A 26918-nucleotide genomic window follows, 5' to 3' on the forward strand; every position below is an offset into this window, starting at 1 on the left:
TCACTGAAGGACATCAAGCTCTGCACACATACTTTGAAAGGAGGGCTGGGAGCAGTACTAGACCAGTGTCATGGAACTGATTATGATTGGCTGCCACTCTTATATGCCACAGAGAAGATGTAGGCATAATCTGAAAAAGGACATTAGTTCTGGTGTATGGATGTACAAGATTTCACAACTTTCTCTACGGTTGTAACTTCAAAGGATAAACTGATCAAAACCACTGACTGAAATATACAAAAAGGGATTTGGAGAAGCATCACCCTGGATATAGTGACTACTTTCGAAAATACAGAAGTATGAGGTGACACTGGAGTTTCAACCTGGATGCCATTTAGTAACGGCAGACACACTATCAAGAACTTATGCTTCAGGTGTCAACAAACAGCTTGATGACCTGGAACAAGCAGTAAACATACCTGTGAACATGGTAAGTGTCACATGCTGTATCTCCAGGCATACGGGATGAACTGGAGACAGCAACAGCTAAAGATGAAATGCTGCAAGCAATGATACAAGCAATAAGTAAAAGAGGAAAAAATCAAAACTTCCCACCTGCCTAGTCCCACTATAAAACAGCTTTCAGTGACTGCAGGAATGCTCTTGATGTGAACACAAATCATAGTTTCAATAGTGATAAGGAAAATATTGGATTGAACACATGAAGGGTACCTAGGAATGACCAAATCCAAAAGAAGAGCTAGAGAAGTTGTATGCTGGGCACAGGTTAATAATGACATTGAAGAAATGATGGGACAAGTGTGCAACTTCAGAAATGCAAAAATTCCCAGCAGAAAGAATCCAGCAAAATTAATCACTTGCAATTCCATGGGACAAAGTTGGAATTGATGTGTTAAACTTGGGAAGACATGATCATCTGGTTATACCCAATTTCTTAGAAGTAGTCACACTGGAAGATACTACATCTGCAACTGTTATCAGGCACATTAAATCTGTGTTTGTTTGGCATGTTATTCTGAGAGTAGTAATAACTGACCATGGACTACAATTCAAGAACTAAAATGTACAACTTCCAGCATGAGACATTAAGTCCCATATACCCTGAAGCCAATGAATTATCTTAAATGTGGAGTATGTATAGTGAAGAACTTGCAGAAAAAAATGGATGCAAGAGAAGATCCATTTCTATCACTACTCCAGTTATAGAGCTACTTCACCACAACGTGGAAAGTCACCTACTGAACTCCTTTAGAGCAGATGTATAAATATCCGATTACCAAATAGGGGATACAAATGAAGGATGACAAAAGAGCCTGTGATAGTGAGAAAAAAAGACAAAATATTATGATAAAGGAGCAAGACCTCTTCCATAGTTAAAAACAAAGATGTAGTAAGAATTTGACCAGTCAAAGCTACAATGATCAAAGAGGAGTTACCTCGTTCTGGACTCAGTGACCACAGACAAAAGCACAATCTCATGAAGGAATAAGCATCTGCTCAATATACCTGACAACTTGGCTGACACAAGATGAGTGCAGACATACAAGCTGAAAACCATTCCCAAATTGACCCTGTTATTGATGATGAGGCAGAACCTTAGAAAAGGATTTGACTAAAGAGGGTTTGCAACACAGCATATTGGAAAGATTGCTGAAATGTCCCAAGAGACTGATTGAGACATGTTAAGGTTGTGTTTAGCAACCTGAAAAGTTAGGTCAGTTAGTGTATTTGTAATAGTTTGATAGTTTAATTTAACAGTGTTTTAGTTCAGGCAGGAAATTTCAAAAAGGAATCTAAAAATGGGAAAGATGTGCTGTACTAAGTCCTCCAGGAAGCGCGGAAATGCCAAACTTCCTGCACACTCTAGATACAGTCTTTAGTTTGCCGGGACACACTTCCTGCTAGAGGCAGTCACAAAGAAGACCAGGATAAGGCAGTTGCAGGCTGAAGCTACACAGAGTAGTAGAAAGTTTATCATCTCATTTCTGTACCTACGTCCTGTTCTTATTAAGGAGTTTATTATGACAACAGTCTGCTCGTCAGTGTGATATCACAAAAGTCAGACTAAATGATTTGGTGGTCCCTTCTGATCTTAAACTCAACGATTCGATGTCAGAATTTTCACCTGACATTCATTATTGGTATTTCCACAAAACGTATATCAAACAGTACTGTAGATGAGATGTTTCCTCTGGGTGAAATGTTGCTGCCCAAAAGGCTCAAGTACCATTAAACCACAGGGGTACTGCAGTGCTGCAGACCGCAGACCAGGAAAAGGACAAACAGTAAGACTCTGTTCTCCCTTGAATAACTTTCTTTCCACCGTAATGCAGAGAGAGATTTTGGGGGGAGGAAGGAAGTGACTAGTGGATCTACAGCTACATGGTTCTATCTTCAAATCTGTCTCCCCTGCAAGGAATGAGTGCACAGTGCTTATTGCAAGCCCATGGACTGTAGTAAAGGCCATGAAGAAGCCACTCAGCTACTCCACCTTCTACCCACAGGCTGTGGGGGGCGGGAATTGGAAGGAGGCGTGCCAGTAAATCCTTCTTGAAAAATGTATTTACTGTGGCTGGTGGATCATTTACCCCTTATGCAGTGATTAATACTTCACTTTCTATACTACTGAGTCTTAGCTAGAAATGAATTTTTCCTTTCCTTTTCATGTCACAAATTAACCTTCTATAATGATTTAGTGTTTGCATCATTTAATTTTATTGTCATACATAGCTATAAAAGAGACATTAAAGACTCCTTTCCAAATAACTACTGAATTATTCAAATCTGGCTTACCTTGTAGTATGGCATAAGGAGAGTGCAAATGGCACAATGGGGTTCCATTTTGGCCGCAGCTGCATTATATTCTTTTTCAGCAATGAAATCGTGTGCTCTTTTCTGCCAAAGGTGGACAAGAGGTTTGGCCCATGACTCTGTTTCTTGCACTTCCTCTTCGATTAAGGGAGCCTCAAGTAGTTCTTAAAGAAAATAAACACCTGGTAACACTGTATTCTTGGGATGAAGGCAAACGATACTGAAGTATCCATCTGCACTAGCAATGAATAGCAGTGTCAAAAGAACTTCGGCATGTGAGGACGAATGCAAAATAACAATACAATTATGTGGTGCAGTGAAGAGGTCCACAGTACAGGGTAGGGAGGAGAGCTTTGTCCCTGTGCGACATGCTTACTTCTCCACATAAAGAGCATCAGGAAGCACTGCAACACTTATATTCCTCACAATTTGTGCTTATACTTAGATCTGCAGAGTGAACCTATATCCCTCATCTCTTACTTCCTCCAACCTCTGCCTCCTTCCTAGTACTCTGCTTTAACTACCACCACTGAACCATGCTAGAGCCTGTCAACCAGCACCAAGCAAGTCAGTTGGTTTTCCCAATATGATGCATTTTTATTTGCTTTTTAAAATATCTTTATATTCATTTTCTGCAGCATATAATGCATAAATATTTTGGACTTTAAAAATATGCAATACTGAGAGACAATCAGACCCTGCCTATGATCAGGCTCAGGTGAAGTTCAGTGGTGGCTGTGAGACCTCCTGGGCTGTCACATGGAGGAGGATCCGGCGTTCTCAGGAATCTGTCTTTTCAGACTTGAAAGTAAGTTTGACTTACTTCTACATTGTGTCTCTCTGAAAACCCTCACAGTGCCTGAGACTAATATGTTACTCCTTCCTCTCTTCTCCACACAGGTAGATAGATCCTTTCCCCCAGGTGGATTTTTGCAACCTCACCCTATGAGCAACTTCTGCACCAAATTAGCTGGGAATTCCTAGCAAATGACTAATTTTACCCTATTAAATAAACTACACATATGCTAGAAATGTCTAGTCCTCATCATAAGGAGCTGGAACTCTCACAGAAGCAAAATTTAGAGGTAACACGCAATTAATTTTTGTTCAAGTCTCCCCAGATTTGGTACTAATGGGATCTATCTAATTGTAGCTCTCCTACACATAGAAGACCCATGATGAAAGATGAGAGGATTAAAACAGCCTTCCTGACTCACTTCACTGAACTAAGGACCTTCCAGGCATCCTCCCAGAAGGCATTCATTTCTACTAAGTAGCACTTGGGAAATGTGTGAAGAGAACACTGAGTACGGTATCGCATATCTCTAGGACAGAGGATGATGCCCTTTCTGCCCAGGAGGCAGCTAGCCCTCAAGTAAAAGTAAAGCAAGTAGTTATTCATAGGACAAAGAACCACTGCAGCTCTGCATGATTCTTTAATACTAGTTCTACTAGTTGAATTTTACTCTCCTGAGTGCTAGGGATAAAGAACTTCAGGCATAAATACAAACAGAGAATAGTCTAATCTTTTAGAGGATTTCTTAACAGAGATGGAAGGAAGGAAGGAGAGTGCCCTCTTCTCAATGGAGACTTGCAAGATAGCTACCAGTTCTGGCTACAGGAAATCCTCTAACCAATCACAAAGAAACAGGATTTAGTGGGTTGAAAAGATAATGACAAACCCTTTTCCAGCCAGGCTGAGACTGCAAGAGAGAAGTAATTCCTTGGGCAGCGCAGCAAACTAGTCTAACTCCCTTCAGGAAGTGCTAATAGGTGTCTGTCAGGAATGATGTAGAAAATGGGGTCCTGGGACAAGAGACTTGGAGTAAAATCCTGTCCCCATTGAAGTCAAAGGCAAGACCCCCACTGACTTCAACAAGGCCGGGAATTCACCCTGGTGTTACTTTAATGGGTCCTCCAGGACTAAATTGGTGGAGACATACCATGTGACCTCCACATGGACGGCAATGATCTCTTTAGGATCCCTGGATTGCATAGGTATGGGGGAGGGGTTTTTAAAACTCCCTGTTCACTCTGTGAAGGGGAACCTGTTTCCCGGCCTTAGTAAAAATTTGCTGGAAAACTCTGCAAAGATAATTTTTGTGGACTTTTGTCCCTTCCTCCTGCAGGTTTCTGTGCAGAAGAGAATATCAGTCAAACTAGTTATTACTAGTAAATCACCCCAGTTGCAAAGAGTAAAAAAATCAGGAAAGATGGCTGCTGAGAAGATTATTTGACCCTTGTGGCAAAGTTTCTCTCTGAAGTGATCCCCTTCCACATACACACACACATATACCCATGATTAAGAATTCTCTCAGTGGTTCTTGAAGACATGAAATTTCTATTCAGTCAGATGAATGGTGACTGTGAAGTCTTTGAGATGGGAATTTTTAGAAAAATGGAAGGATAGGTAGGTATCCATTACGGATACTAAAAACCCTGGGAATGAGGAGAGAGGAAAGAGCAAAAAGCTTTGAAAAGTCATTGAATACAATTTAAAGAAGAGAAGAGACAGTTCTATTGTGTGGTGTTCATTTTTAACAATGTATTTATGAAGATTAGTTTCTTTCAGAAGAAAACAATATAGAAGAGTTTAAGTAAGCTGGATCATCACATTCCTTCAGCCCATGACTGCCTTCACCAGTTTACAAAGAATTAAAGACTTTATAGACCGCTTCCTCTGATAAAACTATCCTGAATTGCCATAAATTATCATAAAGCATAATAGTTGTATTGGTGATGAGTAAAGAAATGAATTATTTTCATATAAACACAGTATGTAGCCACATATTGGATAGAGGAATTAATAAACTGACATATACTACATGTAAATTTATTTACGTTATACACTGCTATTAAAAAAAACAGCTCTTCAAGAAACATTTGCCCGCAATGTACATACAGCAGACTTGAGAAAAACAGAAAATGTATATGAACAGCTGTTTCCAAACTTAAATTCAAATTCAGTTTACAGATGGCTATTGGGTGATATGCAGGTACAAAGTGTACAGTTAACAATGTAGGAATAGTCAGACAAATTAAGATTTCCAGAATACAGAATCCACCTTTAACCAAAAGTTCCACCATATTTTTTTATGTTAAAAAAGAGTTCTATTGAGCATATTTACAATAGCCTAGAATCTTGAAATAAAATCTATTGTTCCCTGCCATGACAACATCTATCAGTGTTGTCATTTTCAATATGACAGGCATAGATTATTATTTCTTATATTGCCAAAGTAGCAGAAGTCAATGAGTTAATGTCTCTTGCACTTTGCTCTTTGGCAATTCCCTAACAAATTTTCTGGTGGAGGATTTACATCTACACCCTTTTACACACTCTGTCATGAAGTTTCTCAAACCTCTGTTCTTGGCCCTTTCTCCTCTTTATTTACTTTTCCCTATAAAACAACATAATTGCTAGCTTCATCCTTCTTGTATTCAATGGCTATTCGCCAGGATGGGTGAGGATAGTGTTCCTAGCCTCTGTTTGCCTGAAGCTGGGAATGGATGACAGAGGATGGATCACTTGAAGATGACCTGTTCTGTTCATTCCCATTGGCCACTGCTGGAAGACAGGATACTGGGCTAGATGGACCTTTGATCTGACCTAATATGGCCATTCTTATGTTCTTGCTAATTTCTCTCCAGAACTAAACTTCTCCCCCAACTCACTTTTGAATCTCTATATTGTCATTATTTTTAATATTTATATTAAAATTGCACTTTCAGATTTTAAGCGGCATTGAGCTAAGCACTCTGCAAACACAGAGGTAGACACAATCCCTGCCGTGAGAAGTTTACAATCTATATCTTCCAGAAATGGGCACAGTGCTGGAAACTGTTGACCAGATTGTCAGCTGGCATAAAAGGAGATAACTCCATTGTCTTAAACGGAGCTTTGCCCATTTACACCAAGTCAGCATAGAAAAAAAAATGTTCTTGAGCAAATCCCACAAAAAAATTGGTGAATAAGGATTTTTTCCCCCCACATTTCTTGATGGCATTTAGAAAACCTGAGATATTTCCCTCTTCCCTCAGATATGATAATTTGATACAGCAAATCTATTACTTCTGATATAGTCAAAACTCATACTGATGTCAACTGATTACCTGGGTAAGGACTGCAAGATTGACCCACTACTGGTGCCTCATGGAAAACTTTGAAAAGCATTTCTGCAATTTATCTAGTATGTCAGATATGCTGCTCAATTCTTTAATGATCCATTTTTTGATTACTGACTACATCAACAAAAGAACCTCTCTATTCCTCAACAGTTCATCTGTTCTTGTTGTTTACTCCCCATCTGATATCACAATACTCTATTTCAGACGTTACAATTATTTCCATAGCTACCAATGATGTCGTCACAAGTGAGGCTACGCTTCCAAAGGATATGAGCTGCAGAAACAGATGATTCTTTAATGCAAAAATACTTTCACACAAAAAATCTGCCCAGGAGTAGACCTGAATGCTTCACTTTGAGAATACACTTTATACACCGGTATCCAGACTTTTTAACAAACATAAACTCGGTTATCTGGTTCACATTCTTATAAACAACTTTCTGTTCTCCCAGTGCTGGTTGCCTCAGCAGAACATCAGCAGATAAGACTCTATGGATGGAGTCTAACAGCATATAAAGTCATATGTGCTCACATCCTGATATGTGTAGGAAGCTATGCAAGGGGAACTGGCCAGCAGACTTAAGATCGTGTTCAAAGTCCTCTGACCTGGGAAAGTCCTTTGACTGCAGAAAGTGTTTGCTGGGCCAGCTCCCCTGACTGTGCATTGAAGTCTATTTCCTGGAACATGACTGCAGTACAAAAAATGGTTATGTGAAGTCATATCTTGGGATAATGAAGCTAACCTTCCAATAAGCAAGAGTTTCAGTTATCTGATGTTCAGATTAAAAAAAAAATCTTCAGTCAAACTTTGGTTAATTTCTATGAGCTGTCACTAAGGTAAGTGAACATTAAGTACCTTAACTAGTTGCCAGCATCGCATCAATAATAGTAAAAAAAACCCAAAAACCTACTAATTCATGGGGTGCAATTCAAAAATTAAGCTAAACAAAAAGAAGTTATTCTTAAACCGAACAAAGAGCATCTACACACAACCTTGCACCAGCTTAACTAAGCTGCTTTTAAAACAAACCTTTAGTTAAGCCAGTGCAAGTCTGCACGTCGATAACATCTAAAAGAAGTCAGCTAGCACCAAACGAGTACAGCCAGGAAATTAACTGAACAAAATTAAACATCACACTATTTCTACAAACTGAACACTATACACTAGCATCCTTGCCAAGTTCAAAATATGATAAAGGAGCAGGCACAGAGTAGTCTCATATAAAGCCAGCATTTCTCTTCATATGCTTTCCAAGTGCAATAACAACAGCCACTTACATAACAGCCTTTCATCCATGAATCTCAAAAGCCTTTACAAACATTAATTAAGCTCAGAACACTCCTATAAAATGTGTAAGGAGTATTATTAGTGCTGTGCTTCTCTTACAAAGTTTGGTTTACTAAGTGAACTCCAAAGTTTTAATCACAGGAAAGTAGAATGAAGCAGTTCATTTCAAGTCTCTTATCTCAGGGAGAAAAAGAGGAGGGAAAAAGTTTTGAAATTCAGCCAACTTGAACTGGGTTATGAGTTCAAGGTTCAGAGTATTCACAAACTTCATCCCATGCTGGTGAACACGGGCTGAAGTGGTTCCTGCAGCTGGTGAACCTCCTTTTCTCATAGTCTGTTGGAGAAATAGACCCTCACCCTCTACTATTCCCAGAACCCCAAGTGAAGACCAGTTCCCCTAGGTATTCACAGAACTCTTTATGCATTGAAATCTGAGTGCAGCACATAGACTATATGTGCAGCCAAGTATGGGCAGGGATAAGTATGACAGGAACAGCTGGAAATTGACTAAGCCCAAACAGGTAACAGCCATATTATAATTTGGAGGACACCCGACAGAACGCTGAAGTGTCTTAGAGGCAGATCTCCTAGTGAACAAAGCTTTACTGAACTCGGAGCAATAGAAGACTGATGTGAGAACGGGAAAGCTGAGTTAGGCTGGTCCAAAGCTGCCCCAACGAAAGAGGCTACCACCTCAAGGAAATGGAGTTAGTGGGGAGGACGTTCCTACCAAAGAAATCACTGAAGCACTTACCCCAATGGGGCGCTAGCCTTACACATTGACAACCTATTACCCAGGTGGATAAGTTCAGAACAGACTCCTCCCAGTCGGGACATAGCTTGAAATGGGCAGGAGATCACAGTACTCTTAGAAAATAGGGCTCTAGAGGGTTCTGCAGAAGATGCAGGCGCCACCAACTCAAGTCCAGAATTTCTCAGAGAGACTGAGGAAGAAAGCAGGAGCAGAGATTTTGTCTTCAAAATCCCTCTCATCCAGTCATCCAGCCTGAGCACCTACTGATGGGGACGGATGTAACTTACTATTCTGGAGGCAGTAAGCCTTAATGTGTCCCCTCTGAGGCTCCCAAGAAGTCTAGTGCGCAGGGAAAGCTCAGTATGCTTCCGGGAACTGCTGTGCCTTTACCTCACTCTTCTACATTCTCTTGGCAGGCCTTTTAGGTAGGAAATACATTTCACATGTTAACTGAAGAGCTGTCTTTTTAATTTGCAAGTTTAAGTTCCTGTTTATGCACACCATTTTGGGTTCTGCATGTACAAATGCTCAGAATGTGTGTGCGCAACTTAAGAAGCTGGTTCAACACCTGGTTGAGAGTTTGACCCTAGCTAAGGGTTCAGTGGAGTAATTGTGTAACTCTCAAGGAGTCGTTCTAGTCTGGGTATGAGATGTTTGTGTGACACACACATTAAGTGGTCTCAGAGTGACCACATACCAGACGTCTGAAATGGTTGCCTTAATTTGAGGAAAGAAAACGTGCTCTTAAGTTGAGAACTTGCATTCCAAATCAGAGAAAAATTTCCTGATTGAGTCTTAAACCCTCAAAGTTGGAGTTTGTACCGGAATGCTGGAAGAGCTTTTACTGAGCTGTAACGGGCAAGTTATGATACGTTTGCTACTTGCATTCAACTAGTGTTAGCAAAAGAAAAACTATAATACTAGTAGTATTAGTTCCAGATTTAACATGGTTATGAAGTGCTTAGATGATAAATTGATATCATCTTAGTATAAATGGAGCACCATGTCTGGCCATTACAGTTTTCTACTGCTACTTGCGAGCTTAACAGCTCAGCACTTTAGGAAGTACATTTTCTGTCCCTGAGCAGCTGGTCTTTTTGTTTGTGCTTTCACAAGTACATTGTATACTTCTTGTAATTCCACCTACATGTTTGGCTGTGTATTGCACAACATTTCCTCACAAAACAGTAAAATTAATGGACCACTATCTTCCAAAACATTTATTAATTGGATTATGTGGGCATTAAAGGAGATTTTTCTTTATTAATGAATCTTTTATTATTTAATAAATCCTTCATTACATCCCACAAGCCAGACAGAGGACTGAATTCCACTATTCAGAGGCACTTTTATGTTGTTGTAAGTGACATCTCGTTATCTGTGCTGCCTGGAAACTGGTACAGGTTATGGCAAGGTTAAGTATTTTGTTTCCCAGGGAAACATGGCATGTGCAATTTATTTCCAAAACGGAAGTATTAACACTCCATGAAATAATTAACAACTTAATATAAATTAATAAATATTGCCAAAGGATACATCCTATTGTATAAGAGTTCAGACTTACTGATACTGATACTATAGTACCAGGAACAGTGCCAAAACTCTATACCATTTGCTAGATAATACACTCTTAAGACAGAAACTGAACCTTATATAGGATAAATTAATGTATATAATTAATGGCATACCAACTTTGACTTTTGCAAATACATACTTGATGCTCTACCATCTTACTTGTCTCAGGGAGGAAGAATTTTTTTTTTCTTTACTACCTAGACAAAATAGGAAAAATAAGGACCAGGACTTCTTTTAGGAAAAAGGAAAACCTCTTTTAAAACAAATAACATATGAACATTTCCTGTTCTGTGGTCCAAATAACTAAGTGAATAATACATTAATGAAAGCAATCCTTGTTTTCACGAGTATTTTGGTTTAAAAGTTTGGAGTAACTTATTTCAACACTCAATATTATCTACTTTGAACAAATTTTGCTTACTAAGTTAAAGTGAAATTCTCAGAAGGGAAACATTTGGGCCATTTGCAGAATGGGCTGTTGCCAGTACTTGCTGATCTAACCTAACAGATGTGAAAAGCCATAGACTCTAATAAAGTACAATTTTCTTTTGCCAATCTCAACAATGATTTTGCTGCTTGGGGTTATGTTCCACTGATGTTTTCTGGCTGTGTACAGCACCATTCTCTGCTATAAAGAGCACAGCAGCATCTGTTATTTTTCAGGTACTTGAGCATAATTTCAGCCCTGGGAGACATTATATGGAGCTTCAAATGTCCTGAAAGGAATTTAAAAAAAATCGATTCACTCAATGAGAAAAAAAGTTGCAACTTTGAAACTTCGTTGTTCCTGTATTATTTCTACAAACTAGATTTCAGAAATTGTTTCATTTTCTCAGTGAAGAATGCAATAAGTTTTACAGCATAGGATAAAAAATGTTAATTTTGTCAATCTCTCATAACAACAGTTCTGTAAAGTCTGTGTAATTTATTTGGTGAGTAAGTCTGATTGCTGAAGTACAATTAAGTTCCACGGTTCTTATAAAAGTTGAACATGAGGAGAGACAAACTGAATCAGCGTATTAAAGTCTAAACCTAAGAACTCCTGGAACAAATCAGTTTTAGATTAGAAGGGAAACTAACTAGGTGCATTTATAAACATTAGCAAAATATCACAAAACATGTGACACATCAGTCCTATCTCAAAATGTTTTAAATCTGAAATTTTAAAGAGTATGTAAATTACTAAAGTTTCACTTAAATGACACAAAAACAATTAGTAAAGAACAATTTTACATCATTTTATCGTTTATTCAGATAAGGGTAAATTATTTAAACCCTATATGGCTTGGCTGAAGGACTGTATCCCTTATACATACAGGAACTCCCAGAAAGAGAACTGAGGGCTCAAAGCGTTCATAAGCAGGCCACGTACTTCTTACATTACTGACTAATCTAACAGGAATACAGCATGTTGACACTCTAAATCTCTGTTTTACTGTGCTTAATGACTCATTACAAAAAACATATTTCTATTTCATAACACAAACGGCAAAAATCCCAGCTAAAGAAACAGATTTAGGGGCCAATCTGCATTCTTTGAACTCCCAACAAAAGCCAATAGGAGTTTTGTCTGTACAAGAAATACAGGACTGGGCCCAAAAGGTTAAGATAAATGTTTCAGAAATGTTCACTAATTTTGGATACCCAACCCAATAATCACCTGAGTTTCAGTAGTATTACCGGTATGTACCCACAGCTACCACTGATTTCAACTAAAGTTGAATCATTGCTTCTGACAATCAGGCCCAAGATGTCTCCAGTTGGATGACCATATACTGAAGCATCCACAATTCAAATATGGGCCTAAACATTCATTGGTTTACAATGGAAGAAAATGCACCAGTGTACCCCCTCAACCAACTGGCTGTGTGGTCCCTGATACCATGCACTAAAAGTTCTGTAGTGCTCTTTGAACTACTCCCGTTTGAAACATGAGTAGATCAAAGTAACTTAGTAGCTTGCCACACACTAGCTCTCCAGATAGACCCTATGACTTCAATAGGGTTGCACAAATGTAAAGGAGCAGAAACTGGACTATTAAAATAGTGATGTGTAGTATATTGTTCTATGTACATTTACTACACAGACACAGAAACGAGATACTACATGTTAGAGGCCTGACTCCTCATTCCGTTACATCAATGTGATTTCATGGTGTAAAACTGATGTATAGAAGTGGTAAATAAGGCCTTTTATGTTTCAACAAGATATGTGAACTATTCCATACAGAGGGCAATAAGCAAGATTTCATTTACTTATTTTTATTTCTTCAACATTAGGATAATCTGAAGTTCTGGGCACAAAAACAAAGTAATAAAACATACACAATCCACTATGGAGAGAGCCCACCCCTACTGGAGACAGCAGATAAGGTTTATATTTTTAGTGTAAACTTAGTAGGTAAAAATCTATTTAGATGATGTCTACGGTTATTCTTTTTTTCAAATGTCTTTCTGATTTCAAGGAATTACATATTAAATGAACATTCTGATCATTATGATTTTCTAAGCCACGATACAAAGTTTGTCCAATGTATGGCCACAAATGTACATATGGAGGCTTAGCAAAAGTGAAAAATAGTGAAATTTTGGCAAAACCTAGCATTTCTCACAGGCTTAGCTATTACAGTGTATATCCTATTTACTCCAGAAATTAAAATGCATTCTCACTGATCAAGCTGTCTAATGTACTGTCCAATAAAATAAATATTTATACATCATTTTAACCTTTAAATTGCTTTAAAAACATTACAGACTAAATTCACCACCACACTGCAGCTGCTTTGTGCCATTCCAGTGATGCAAAGCAGTCCTAAGCCTAGTAAACTGGGTTCATGGCTGCTTTCCATCCCCAGAGCAACACAAAATATCTGAACAGCAGCAGTGAATCTGCTTTAAGTAAATAATGAATCTCTGCATAACTAATGTTGAGCAAAGTACATATTCAATTTTAAGGGCTGGCAGTACTCTCATGTTTACTGTAAATAATGTGCCTCAGTGCTTTGCTGAATCAGGGCCTTGGGTAGCTAAGTATTATCATCATTTTATAGATGGCAAAACAGAAGTAGAGAAATTCAAGTGTCTTCCCCAAATTCACATGGTGAATCAAGGGCTGTTGTGATTGTAACTCAGAAGTTTCATGCTCACAGCTCCCTGCACAGATGACTAGAACCTGTATCTCTTAAAAGCTTCATTAATACGATACAAGTACTGGACAGCAACTGTACTCAACTTTTTTCAGTGATCAACTTTTGGAGTTTAACCTTTTGTGCATTATCAGAGGAGGTGGTGTCACAAACAGAATGATACTTAACTAAGAACATTTTGGAACAATAACGTGAGTGTTATAATTGAGTGTCTTACAGTGCAGATGGTCTGTAAAGCAGTTACAGATTTTGGCAGACAAAAATAATGGTAATTCAACAAACTCATTCTTCAATTTAAAAAAAAGCAATTGCTAGGATACCTTTTAACTATCATATACTGTGGGATATTGTGTATCCAGACTCCAGTGAACTCATCCTTCACGAAAGTAAGTCACACATTTTCCATTTTCTCTTTGGACTGTAATTACAAAACCAGAAACTAGTCTGTGGAAGATAATCTTACAGAAGAGACATCTGGCTCCTTGGCAAACTTCATATCCAATTTGCCTGGTGACTCTGTAGCTACTCCTGGGAGGGCTGCTGAGAAGCAGTGCTAATACAGCAGGAATGCCATTTTCATTTTGGCTTACTTTTAATCATAGGGAATTTGTGCATGACTGTATATCTGAGACTATGGTTCTGTATTATTGTTTCATGAGACAAAATATATATTCTCTATACAAATTTTCAAAGGATCTATGAAAATTGCAACAAAACAGGTTTTATTAAAGGTTAATGAGTTTTAATGAACACAGAAAGCTAGGATATTAAGGCTGTGTGTCTGGTACGGGGGTCATGGAAATCATAGATTCCGTGATTTTCTGCGACCCGGTGACTTTTGCAGCAGCCAGCGTGGCTGACCCCAGGGCCAGCTGCTTAGGCACGGGGCAGCCCTACAGCCAGCCGCTCAGGTGGCCCTGCAGCCAGCAGCACCAGCTGCTGCTCGGGCAGCCCCGGGCAGTTGGCCCCAGAAAAGCGCCTGAGAAGCAGCAGGTATGGCTGGCCCCGGGAACCGCCTGAACAGTGGCCAGGGGGACTGGCCCCAGGGGCTCCCCAGAGCAGCAGCACTGCAGAGGCCCCTCAGAGCAGTGGCCCCCAGGAGGCGCCTCCAGCTAAAATTTAGTCACGAGTATTTCTAGTAAAGGTAATGGACAGGTCATGAGCCATGAATTTTTGTTTATTGCCCGTGATCAGTACTTGACTTTTACTAAAAAATACCCATGACTAAATAACAGCCTTAAGCATGATCCAGTGGACAGGGCACCACATGGGGAGTCATAAGACCTGGGTTCTATTTCCAAATTTGCTACTGACTCAGTGGGTGACGCTGGGTCTACCTATTCATGCCAAAACCTTCCTATATAATCACTAATTTTTGGGGGCCCAACTTAAGACACAGAGTTTATCTTAGAACGGTGTTGAGCACTCCACAGCTCCCAAAGGACTTCAGTCGGAATGATCAGGTCTTATCTCTGAAGATCAGCCTCTAGGTGTCAAAGATTGATCACATTTTGGAAAAATTTGGCCTTGAGCTCTCTCTGCCTCAGTATTCCAAATCACAGTTGATTTTTACTCAACTCTGTAAAGTGATTTGAGTTCACATAATGAAATGTCCCATATAGGGGTTAGGCTAATTTTTATTAGTCCTTTAAACCTAAGTTAAAATGTATCAGAAAAACTTTAGACTACGTAAGAATGGGTAGCATATTTTCCACCTAGCTTAATGATATACAGCTACAGTCATAACTATATAGAACAATGATATATAGCTAGGGTTGTGGCGCTTAAATATACAGTAATTCCTCACTTAACATTTTAATTATGTTCCTGAAAAATGCTATTTTAAGCAAAATGATGTTAAACAAATCCAAGTTCCTCATAAGAATTAATGTAAATTGTCGGGGTTAGTTTCCAGGGAAATTTTTTTCACCAGACAAAAGACTATAATAAGAAAGAGAGACAGAATAAGTTTTAAACAAACAATTTAGTACTGTACACAGCAATGATGATTGTGAAGGTTGGTTGAGGTGGAGAAGTCAGAGGGTGGAAGAGGGTGGAGTATTTCCCAGGGAATGCCTTACTGCTAAATGATGAACTAGCACTCGGCTGAGCTCTCAAGGGTTAACACATTATTGTTAATATAGCCTCACATTCTACAAGACAGCATGAATGGAGGGAGAGGAGACAGCATGGCAGAGAGCATGACAGAGACACACACCATGGGTGTGAGAGAGAGGCACTGCCCCTTTAAGTACGCTGACCGCACTCAAAGTACATTGCCTTTTTAAATAGATCAGCAAGTTGAGACAGCAGCTGCTTCCAGCAAGCTCCCTCTGTCCTAACCCCTGTCATGTCCCCTGCCCCGCTCTCTGGAGATGGGGTAAAGGAGTGGGGAGGAGAGGGAGGGGGACACCCTGACATTAGCACCCGTCTTCCCCTCCCGCCCTGCACAGCAGGCAGGAGGCTCCTGGGAGCAGCTCCAAGGCAGAGGGCAGGAGCAGCACATGGCAGTAGGAGGAGCTGAACTGTCCGGCAAGTGGTAGCCTGCTGGGCGACTGCTGCACAGGGAACTTAGAGGAGCGGGGAGCTGATAGGGAGGCTGCTGGTCCATCCTGGTTCGAAGCCCCCACCAGCTAGCTCCAACGGGCTGCTCTTTCTGCAAGCAGTGGAGAAAGAAGGTGGCAGCATTGCGAAACTTTGAATGAGCATGTTCCCTAATTGATCAGCAACATATCAACAATTGCCAGGACGACGTTAAGTGAGGAGTTACTGTACTGTCAAAGCAACATGCAGACATGTGCAAAATACCTGCCCTATATTTGAATACTCAAACTACAGAACAGCAAAAATGAAACAAAAAAAGGCCACGATTAGTTGTTTAAACCCAAGACCCTACCACCCTGCTATACAATATGCTAATACAAAATATATTAATACTAATGGTGGCAAAAATAGATCAGTCTGTGTCAAAAGGTTAATGGCTTCCTCCCTCCGCCGCCAAAGTAATGCATGGAAGAGCAGAGTAAAAGGTACTTTCATAGACCAAACAAGGAATAAAGACTTTGAACTAGAATTTAGCAATTTAGGTTTCATGGTCAGACAATCTATAGCTGCATCTTCACATATGATTTTACCTTCCATTCAACTTGCTTAACCTGCTTATGACATTACTGAATATATCTTATCTGACTTGAATAGCAGCTGCTGTTCAGCACATTTCACATGCTGTTGTGACTGAATATAAAAAAAAGCAAAGGAAGCTTTGATTTATATTGCAATATTATATAAATACAATAGCTATAAAATGAACAATTTTCCCCTAATTCAATCAAACTTTTGTTCCAGCTGCTCTTTCTAGCCACAATAGCCTTTTTTCTCCCTCCCTGTTCTCATATCTTACAGTAGAAGTCCGCAAACTAAATTTGGACTCATGAATGCTATTGAAAATGTTAGAAACGTTGTAGAAGAAACTTGCTAACTCAAACTGTAAACTGTAAGGACAATGAAAAACTTAGTCAAAAACAGATTCTAATGCTTTATGCCCAAATAACGCAGGAAAACAATCTCTGGGGCTTACAAATAAGCATCCATAGCTAATCTACTTACTCTTTCTGCTGAATTTGCATTTTATTACTTAAATGGAGTAGAAATATGACTGTATTCAATAATAATAAGCCTGAATTGAACATAATATTTTTTGCATAATGACTCCTAGTCTTAACATTTGAAGTGTGACATGCAGTTCATACTGCATTGCTCCACTTTTTTCAAATCTGGCAGCGTGAGCAGCACTTTCTGGTTTTCATTCCCCAGTAGAGTGACCAGATGTTTCAATTTTCTAGGAACAGTCCTGATTTTTTGAGGGGTTTTCTTATATAGGCACCTATTACCACCTCTCCCAACCCCTGTCCCGATTTTTCACACTTGCTATCTGGTCATCCTATTCCTCAATCCCATCTGTTCTTCATTGCTACTCTTCCTTTAGGCATTAATTCCACCAAAGTAGGCATAAAAAGGAAAGACAGGCATACAGCAAGACAAATTTTCTTTTTAAAAAAATGGATTTACATTGAAATGTGTGCAAACAATTCTGCAAGGAAACCAAGGATGAAGAGAACTCATGAAAGAACAACTGTTACAATAATGGAATCCCTAAAAATACCTAAGCCAGCCCTGATGCAGAGAAATTATTGGAGAAAATGCCCCAGGTCATAATGAAATCAGAGTTAGTATTTACAGTAGTAAAAACAAAATACAAAAGTCTCATTTAGAACGCAACTTGCAAGTAAGCCTATGAACAAAAAGCTGAAATTCTGCCAGGGGGTTGATGGGATAAGTCTTCCTCCAGCCATTATGAAGTTTAGTAAATATGGTGAAATTCCAATGAATAGCTGCTCAAGTGTCAGATAATGTATTAATTTTGCCATTAGCTCTTGAAGATAACTATCTCTCCCCCATCATCCCTGTCTACTGTAGGGTCTTAGACTGCTCATCACCATAGCATTGGAGGGTCTTACAGATGTGTTAAAGTGAACATACAATGTCTATCTTTTCCTCTAGTTCCTTGTATTGTGGGTTTATTTCCATATGTAATTTTGTTGGAGACAGCAAAATTAAGATAAAGCACAAACCTAGCACGCACTGCCCCTGAAAAATGATAGGCAAACTCAGGAGTTATGGTAGCAAATGACTATTTATTCTAGACAACTAAAAAAAACCCAACATAGTTCAGAGATGGGCAAGCTTTCCCACATAGGTCTGCTTATACCTCTCAGTTCACACCAGAAGTACACATGCAATTCCAATTCAGAGATACTTCTTAGACACAGACTCAGATTTTAACGGCCAGAATGGACCATCATGATCATCTGGTCTGACCTCCTCCATGTTGCAGACCACAGAACCTCACCCACCTAACTCCTGTAATAGACCCATAGCCTCTGTCTGAGTTACTGAAGTCCTCAAATTGTTATTTACAGAGAATCCAACATTTACCCTGGTTTAACCCTGAAAGTGACCCATGCCCCATGGTGCAGAGGAAGGCGAAAAAATCATAGGATCTCTGCCAACCTGACCCAGGAGAAAATTCCTTCCTGACCCCAAATATGGCAATCAATTGGGCCCTGAGCATGCAGGCAAGACACACCAGCCAGACACATGGGAGAGAATTCTCTGTAGCAACTCAGAGCCCTCCCCTCTCTAGCATTCCATCACTGGTCAATGGAGATAGGAGAGTAGTGGGGGCAAAAGACATATCTGGCTTCAAGACTAAGCTTGATAATTTTATGGAGGGGATGGTATGATGAGATAGCCTAATTTTGGCAATTAATTTTGGCAATTGATCTTTGATTATCAGCAGGTAAGTATGCCCAGTGGTCTGAGATGGGATGTTAGATGGGGTGGGATCTGAGTTACTACAGAGAATTCTTTCCTGGGGTCTGGCTGACTGGTGAGTCTTGCCCACATGCTCAAGGTTTAGCTGATCATCATATTTGGGGTCGGGAAGGAATTTTCCTCCAGGGAAGATTGGCAGAGACCCTGGAGGTTTTTTTCCTTCCTCTGCAGCATGGGGCACGGGTTACTTGCTGGAGGATTCTCTGCACCTTGAGGCCTTTAAACCACGATTTGAGGACTTCAATAACTCAGACATAGATTAAGGGTTTGTTACAGGAGTGGATGGGTGAGATTCTGTGGCCTGCATTGTGCAGAAGGTCAGACTGCATTGTGCAGAAGGTCTGACCTTTCTGACCTTAAGTCTATGAATCTATGAATTTGCTACTAGCCAATGTCACTGTAGGCAGTCTCATCATACCATTCCCTCCGTAAATGTAGCAAGTTCAGTCTTGAAGCCAGTTAATTTTTTTGCCCCCTTGCTCCTCTTGGAAGGCTGTTCCAGAACTTCACTCCTCTAATGGTTAAAAACCATCATCTAATTTCAAGCCTAAATTTATTGATGGCCAGTTTATGTCTATTGGTTCTTGCGCCAACACTGGCGCTGAACTTCAGTAACTCCTCCCCACTCATTGGTATTTATCCCTCTGATGTATTTATAGAGAGCAATGGTATATCCCCTCAACCTTCTCTTGGCCAGGCGAAATAAACCAAGCTCTTTGAGTCTCCTCTCATAAAGTAGATTTTCCATTCCTCTGATCATCTTAACAACCCTTCTCTGCACCTGGTCCAGTTTGAATGAATCTTTCTTAAACATGAGAGACCAGAACTGCACTCAGTATTCCAGATATCATCTCACCAGTAAAAGTATAGATAGTTGGGTCTCACACCACAGACGTTAACAGGCTATGAAGTGCCCAGCCTACAGCTATACTAATGATGTAGTTATAAGAATACTAACATTTCCTTTCCAGAACATCACTCATCTCCCTGAATACCTGAAAAAACAGCAGACTAATCAACCCCAAAAGATTGGAAATATAAGAAATCATCTGCCAAAAATAGAGCCCAGACAGAACGTTGTAAGAAAATATTAGCTAGAAAGACCAAGAGGAACTACTAAATCAGTATAAATAGGTGTTTTCAGAGTAAATCAAGCCCTTATTTCAGAGCTCACATTATGGTTTTTGAACACTTCAGATAGTTATCGCCTATTATAATACACCTGGATACAAGGACAACTTAATAAAAAGGTTGGGAAAATGCCCCTTCCCCCTACCTGGATCAGACCCATGACTCAATAGACTCAAGGAAGACACAGATACCAGAGCAAATGAGTGCTGCAGAAAGGCCTAGATAGAACAGATTAGATGAGACAGAATTAATACCGACAGCAGGTGATGCTGCAGCAGCGTTTTGGACAGTAAAAGCAGCAGTTGCTCAGAAACAAGGGGATCAGCAGATGCTGCAACAGGAGCAGTCTTTCTTGAGGTGTCTCTCCTATATGACACAAGCCAAACTAATCCTTGTTATTACACATCACTATAGGATAGATGTATATCCCAGCAGAGATGCTCTAGAGCATGGAGTATTTTGCACACAGTAACACTTGCTGTTACCATCTCTGATATTTGACAAATGATGTTCAAGCATGTGTTCAGAAAAACCTCTGCCCAGATGTTGGTATTCACGTTCTGGTTAAACAGATGCTCCTCTTGATCGATGCTCATCTAACCACTGCTCTCCAGCTGGTGTGTCAGGAAGAGAAAGAAACGCTGCTGACTGGATTCACACAGAGGGATGAGAGGACAAGCTGTGTCCTCGCTGTGAGGACAATGTGAAGCATTCCCACACCACGAGCGGGACTGGAGGAAAGTGAGAGACCATGGGAGTAGGGAAAGGAAAGACAGTAGGGTGATGAGAGTAGCAAGCAGCTGGAGCCTCCTGACAGAAGGCAGCAACTGAAGAAACTGGCATCCTTGTAAACAGAGCTCTTGTACTCCCACTAAATATATGTGACCTAGGTATTGCCTTGGTGTCTGTGATTCAGGTCCCCTAACTCCAGCTGCCGCTTGATGAGGCCTCATTTTGCTAAAAGGGCAAGCATTGCTCTTCCCTTTAGTGGCTCATTCAGTCTCCATCTTGTGTGCAAGCTCTGCCCACCAAAGTCTATACTCTCTGTTGCGGTGTCACCCACCGAAGCTAGGAATTGGGTGGCTGCTGGCCTATAATTGGTGCATGATGAGAAGTCAGAGTGAAAAGGACAATACTGGTAAACTAGACAATTGGAAGGAGCAGAGAGAAATGAGAGTGGTACCAAAGTACAAACCATCTCCATCTTGACCAAGCCTGGAAACCTATCATACAAGATCACCACAATCTTGAGAGAGAGGAGGGTGAGGGGACAATGGAGGGACTTCTTCAGGCTGTTAGCAATACCCACCATTTCCACTGACTGTTTCACCCTTCTCACAGCAAGAGGGCCACATCTGCCCAGTAGCTACTGGTACCAATTCACACCCATCCCCAATACACACACACACAAATTATGTCACCAGAAAGATAATTTTTCTGTTCAAGAGAGAAATGGGAGGTGAGCTAAAAGCCAGGAGACATGTGAGCTGCAGTTAGGCTGCTGCTTCTGTTGATAACAGATATAGGGATGCTAGAAGGCTGACAGCCTGCTGCAAAAGACAGTATGGAGACAACAGAATCCTTGTGACTCACTGCCAGGTTTGTGCCATCTGACCAGATTATGGCAAGAATAATCCATGTTTCTGATACTTTATTTTAGCTCTAGCCAAGGTTAAGGAGCCATCATCTACCACAACTACTATAATCTCTCATTTAAAAAGAGCAACTTCAATCTAACCCACCATATACTTAGATATTTAATTACTTTACCAGATGAATTATAAAATTAATAAAGCCCTTTTTGTGCAAGTTACTGCAACACTGTCTGAAATCCACTCAATCTAGCCCCTCAAGGCATGCAAATATTACAGAGATATGGATCATGCGTCTAAGCTATTACTAATGTTCAGAAAGATGCTAACAGCTAACTGAAGTACTGCATTTGGTGAATTAGATCTGTTTAGACATTTTCGGACGTAAAGGGAAGAAGAAACAAATGAGAAATTTTAGGCTTAGAACAAGGTGGGAGACTTATGGACAAGGAAACAACTATAATTTCCACATGCAATACAGTGACACTTAGCTGAGGCTAACTGAAAGCATAACACTGGAAGAGACATGCCAGCCCTGTTAAATTTGTGTTATCCAAGAGAACAAAAATGGCTGCAGAGGGGTTTTTTAATCTGCCTGTACAGTTGTAGTTTATGTCTGGAGGTAGGTCTTCCATTGTTCTTAGATAAAGGCTGTTCTTAGATCAGGGGTCTGTGACGGTGCAGGACTCACCCCACGACACTTCCCGCTGGTCGTTCCGGGGATTAGCTCTTTCCAGGGCAGAGCGCCCTCTGCAGGCTGCTGTCCCACTGCTGCTGGTCCCCGTGTCCCTCCCGGGACCCAGTGCCCCTTGTCTTTGGGGTGCTGCCCGCTGGCAATATCCCTGCAGTCTCAGGGTCTCCCCACTCAGGGGAACCCCCAACCCTCTATCCCCACCTTGCCTCAGTCGTGGGTTACTGTCAGTCACCATCTAGACCCTGCTCACTGGGGTGGACTGCAGTGTAAAAGCCTCTCATCACAGGCAAGAGGGGTTTGGACCTGCTGCCTCTGCCTACCCATGGGCTGCCCCCTGCAACTCAGTACCTAATTGGCCCTCCACTAGACTGCAGCCTGGGGGGTTTCCAGGCCGGAGCTCCCCAGCTCCCTTGGCCTTCTCCCACCTCTGCTCCACTCCAGTAACCTTTAGCACTCAGGGAACTAGGTCCATCTCCCTCCTCAGCTAGAGGGAGACTGTCTGCTCCTGGCCCACTGCCCTCCTAAAGGGCCAGCTGGGCCCTGACTGGGGCATGGCCACAGCTGAGGCAGCTTCTCCATTCCCCAACCACAGACCTCTTCTGGGCTGTTTGAAGTTCTTTAAGGCCGGAGCAGGTGACCACCCCGCTACAGGGTCCAACCTTTTGCATTCCTTTACCAAGTGCTGTGAATTTAACATACCAATTCATGTCTTCGCTGGATTTACACTTAAAAAACTATACTTGAGTGTAGCAACTTCTCAAACTAAAAAAAGAAAAAAAAATGTAGCATCATTTCATAAGCAACTGGCACCACTGTGTTGAAAACATGAGACCTGATATTTTAGAGATGCTCAGCCCTCACATTGATTTCACTGGAGGTGTCAGTGCTCAGCATTACTGAAATTTAAGCCCATCAATGTCAGCAAGTTCAGAAGTGAACTATATTTGCCAGTCCCAGCTCCTTTAAGAGCAGCCACCTAGATGAATGCCAAAAATATGGCAGAAAAAGAAATGAAAAGTGATGGAAGTAGAACACTAACCATATTGTTTGCATGCTTTGCATCAGTTTCTATTGTGAGTTTGTCATTGTCCCAAAAATTATTGTTGTAATGAAGGTGAATGATTTAAATGAAGAAGGGCTTATGTTAATTTAACTATGCTAATTAAACTGTTTGAAAACAACCATGTACTTTATTTTAATCCCCTTTAACTAGTTTTTTTTTAATCTATCATCAAAATATGCTGTTTAAAACAACCTACTATATGTTAAAAGACGATATACATTCCATATTCCTATCTACTAAAATACAGCCAAACAACCCAACAGAATTGCTGTGTACTTTTTCTCAAGTATTTTCCCCTAAAATGAATGTTGTGTTATTGGAAACGCATGCAAAGGAATTTGAGAGATAGAGGTTATTTTTTCTTTTCCCAACTGTTAATAGCTGGTGCTTGCAAACCTGAAATAAAAACTGCTTTCAACAACTGTGATGTATCTTATTAGTATGTTTGCATGTCAACCCAGAAAACATACCCAGAAGGCCATGATCAATATTTTAATAAGAGATGTCTGATAAGTCATTCAAATCAAAAGTACCATCAAGTTAGCTACAGGAACTGTTTATGGATGAGTCTATAGTAGCTGAGGGGAAAAGAGGCTTCTTTTAGCACCACTTACCAAATATGCCATATAAGAAGATCAAATTTCCTTTGTAACTTAGGGCTTTAACATAAATATTAATTCTAAATTTTTGGGAAAAAAACCACACAGTGAAAGTTAAAATTATGATGTGATAAAAGTGTATACTGTGTGTACTGTACTTTATGGTAATCTTCACTATACGTGATTTTCCTGTTACGCACTGACCTTAGAACCTAACCCCCACGTAAGATGTGACTCCACTGTATTCATTTCTGAAAGTTTATAATAAGTGATGTTCGGGGGGGGCACACGCGCAAGGTGGAGGTTTCACCTACAGCACAAAATATCCTTGCACCAGCCCTGCGCGCACACACCTTTGCTTGTAACAGTTAAGGAAAGCAAAAGCACCTTATACATATGAGTGAAGCTGGCATACTGAATAGCTTGATGGCTGTACTATATCATTTTGACCTTACTATTTTTTCACGACGCACTCAGATTGAAATATTATGGGAGAAGCCCAATTCTATTTGGATCTATTAAAAAAACCTGTCCACTCTATGGTGGTATCTAGCTTTGAGGTGCAGTTTTAATATTGTGGAAAGATTGGTGCATAATATTAGGCTCCTTATTTAGGCATCTAAGCGACTGGACTAAATTTCAGAAGTGCTGAGTACATAGCAGCACTCTTGGAATTCAATGGGAGCTGCTCTGGGCTCAGTGTTTTTGAACATTATTTAACTCCTTAAATGTGAATTTAGGAGCCAGATTCTTTGCCCTGACACCATCTGCTTTGTGCACCATCAAAGCAAGCAGAAAGCTACCTTAATGCTGCTGCTGCCGCTGATTCCCCCATAGAGAAGGAATTGTGCCAGAAATGAGGATAGGGAGGCAGTCCTGGGTAGCTTTAAAATTTCATTAAAGGGCTATTGTTGCTTTTAGGTGGCCTACATTTATGCCAGTCTCTTCAGCTATGCTGAGAATCTGATCCCCGATTGTTAAAATCTTGAACTTCACTTGTTACAGAAACTTACTGGTATAATTACAGGAATGCTACAAATGATACTCCTGGGAAAATATTGCACCAGTGCACATGCACAGAATTCATGTCCCTTGCGAATTTCTTTGCTTCCCCACAGAAAAATGACTTTCTGACAGGGAAGCAAAGAGAAGCTGCAAGAGCAGTCACGCTGCACCACTCCCTAGCAGCACGGGTACATGGTTTCAGGCACCCAGAACAGCCGGTGGAGAGGTAAATCACAGTGGGGCTGGGGACACCTCAGCCAGTGGCTCCTAACTCTAAGGCGGGATCAGCTGCTAGTCCCAGCTAGGCTGGAGGCAGGAGAGGACGAGGCTTCTTCCTCCCCTGTAAGGAGTGGCTGGGGCTGTTTCAGACCCACCCCCAGAAACTTCTCACAGCTGCAGGAAGCTCATCATCCTCCCCTGCTTCCTGCCCCCATTGCTCCTCAGCTGTGGGGTGAAGGGTCACTGTATGGGGAGCTGCTCCCCATCCACCCAATCCCCATGCATCCGGACCTCCCATACCCAGACACCCCTACCAAGCCTCACCCAGTACATCCAGAACCCTCCTAGCCCTCCATACCCGAACCCCACCCCACTGAAACTCAACCCCTGCCTCAACCTGGAGACCCCCTGCCTCCAGACCCCCACCCCTGCATCCAGATCACCACAAGAGCTCCCTGCACTCAAACCCCCACCCTGATGCCTCACCCCCTGCAACACCCTGAGCCTGCACATCCAGACCCTTATGCCACTGACCCTCAGGTAGCTGAACCCAGAACCCCACCCCACCAAACCCCATGCCTGGTCTCCTTCATGAATCAAGACTACAGATGTCTTTTACCAGAACTACTTTTCAAGCCTCCAACTGGATGTCTATAAAACAAAGGAATCACAATGCGCAATAAAAAAGAAAAAGAAAAAAAAAGAAAGGTCCAATGAGGTACAATTTACAAGGATTGATGTTCTGAAGATCTAGAAATGGCATGTCATAGCTACACTTGCCTTTCTTCAATAAGATGTAAAGTTTGCTGCTAAAACCAATTGCTGTGAAATCCAACAAAGGAGATCTGGCTACAGAAAGTGTCTTCATCCCACACACAGCACTTTAAATGACTTCATACTGTTCTGAGCTTCTTACAAGACAGTTCTAATATGTTTAGGAGAATTTAAGTGAAAACGAGGAAAAAGAAAGAACCCATGAATTCAGTGAGCATGCTGACAGCTTTTCAATGGAATTATTCTGCAACTTTAGAAGATTTCCCACAGTCAAAATACTCTTTCATCCTCAGCACTTTTGTCATAGTTAAAATATATATGTATACGGGTTTATAAAGACAGGCAAATATAATTAGAGAAACACATTAAAACCAGGCTCACCTTCATCACTTACTGCCTGCTGTTTAACCAGTGTCATAGGAGATCTGGCCGGGGGTTTACTTAGTGGATGACGCCAACTCTTACATGTTTTTTTTCTTTCAATTTCTGCTAGCTGAAAGGGAGAAACCACATTTAGTTTAATCGGAAACTGAACAAAACTAATGCTGATAAGCAAGAACATTCTTCTGCTAATAGTATAAAGTATCCACTTTGTTAGACAAATTCTCACATAAGGAATGTAAAAAACCTCTCATTGATGGTTCAAGAATTTGTCTGACATGAGTTATTTTGTTAGATCCAGGAGATGGGACAATCTTTCAGTTTATTTCAGAAAAAGGTGTGGAAAACAACTTGGTATTAGGACAACATATTAAAAAAACATGCATGGTTTTTCTTCATAACTT

The 26918-nt window shown here is 40.7% G+C and overlaps 1 protein-coding gene across 4 annotated transcripts in view; it reads right to left on the reverse strand.

The window, feature by feature from the left end:
- KDM4C (lysine demethylase 4C) overlaps positions 1-26918 on the reverse strand; it is a 431136-nt gene that overhangs the window by 144909 nt on the left and 259309 nt on the right. For 3 of the 4 annotated variants that reach the window (XM_032803407.2, XM_032803405.2, XM_032803406.2), the window contains 2 exons: positions 26515-26626; positions 2755-2936 (listed from right to left, as the gene is read on the reverse strand). In XM_032803407.2, the coding sequence (XP_032659298.1) occupies positions 2755-2936; positions 26515-26626 (294 nt within the window). Of the gene's footprint in view, positions 1-2754; positions 2937-26514; positions 26627-26918 lie in introns of those variants that run through there. The other variant, XM_075067365.1, reaches the window with a different exon arrangement.

This window comes from Chelonoidis abingdonii, chromosome 6 (assembly GCF_003597395.2).
Source record: "Chelonoidis abingdonii isolate Lonesome George chromosome 6, CheloAbing_2.0, whole genome shotgun sequence".
NCBI lineage: Eukaryota > Metazoa > Chordata > Testudines > Testudinidae > Chelonoidis > Chelonoidis abingdonii.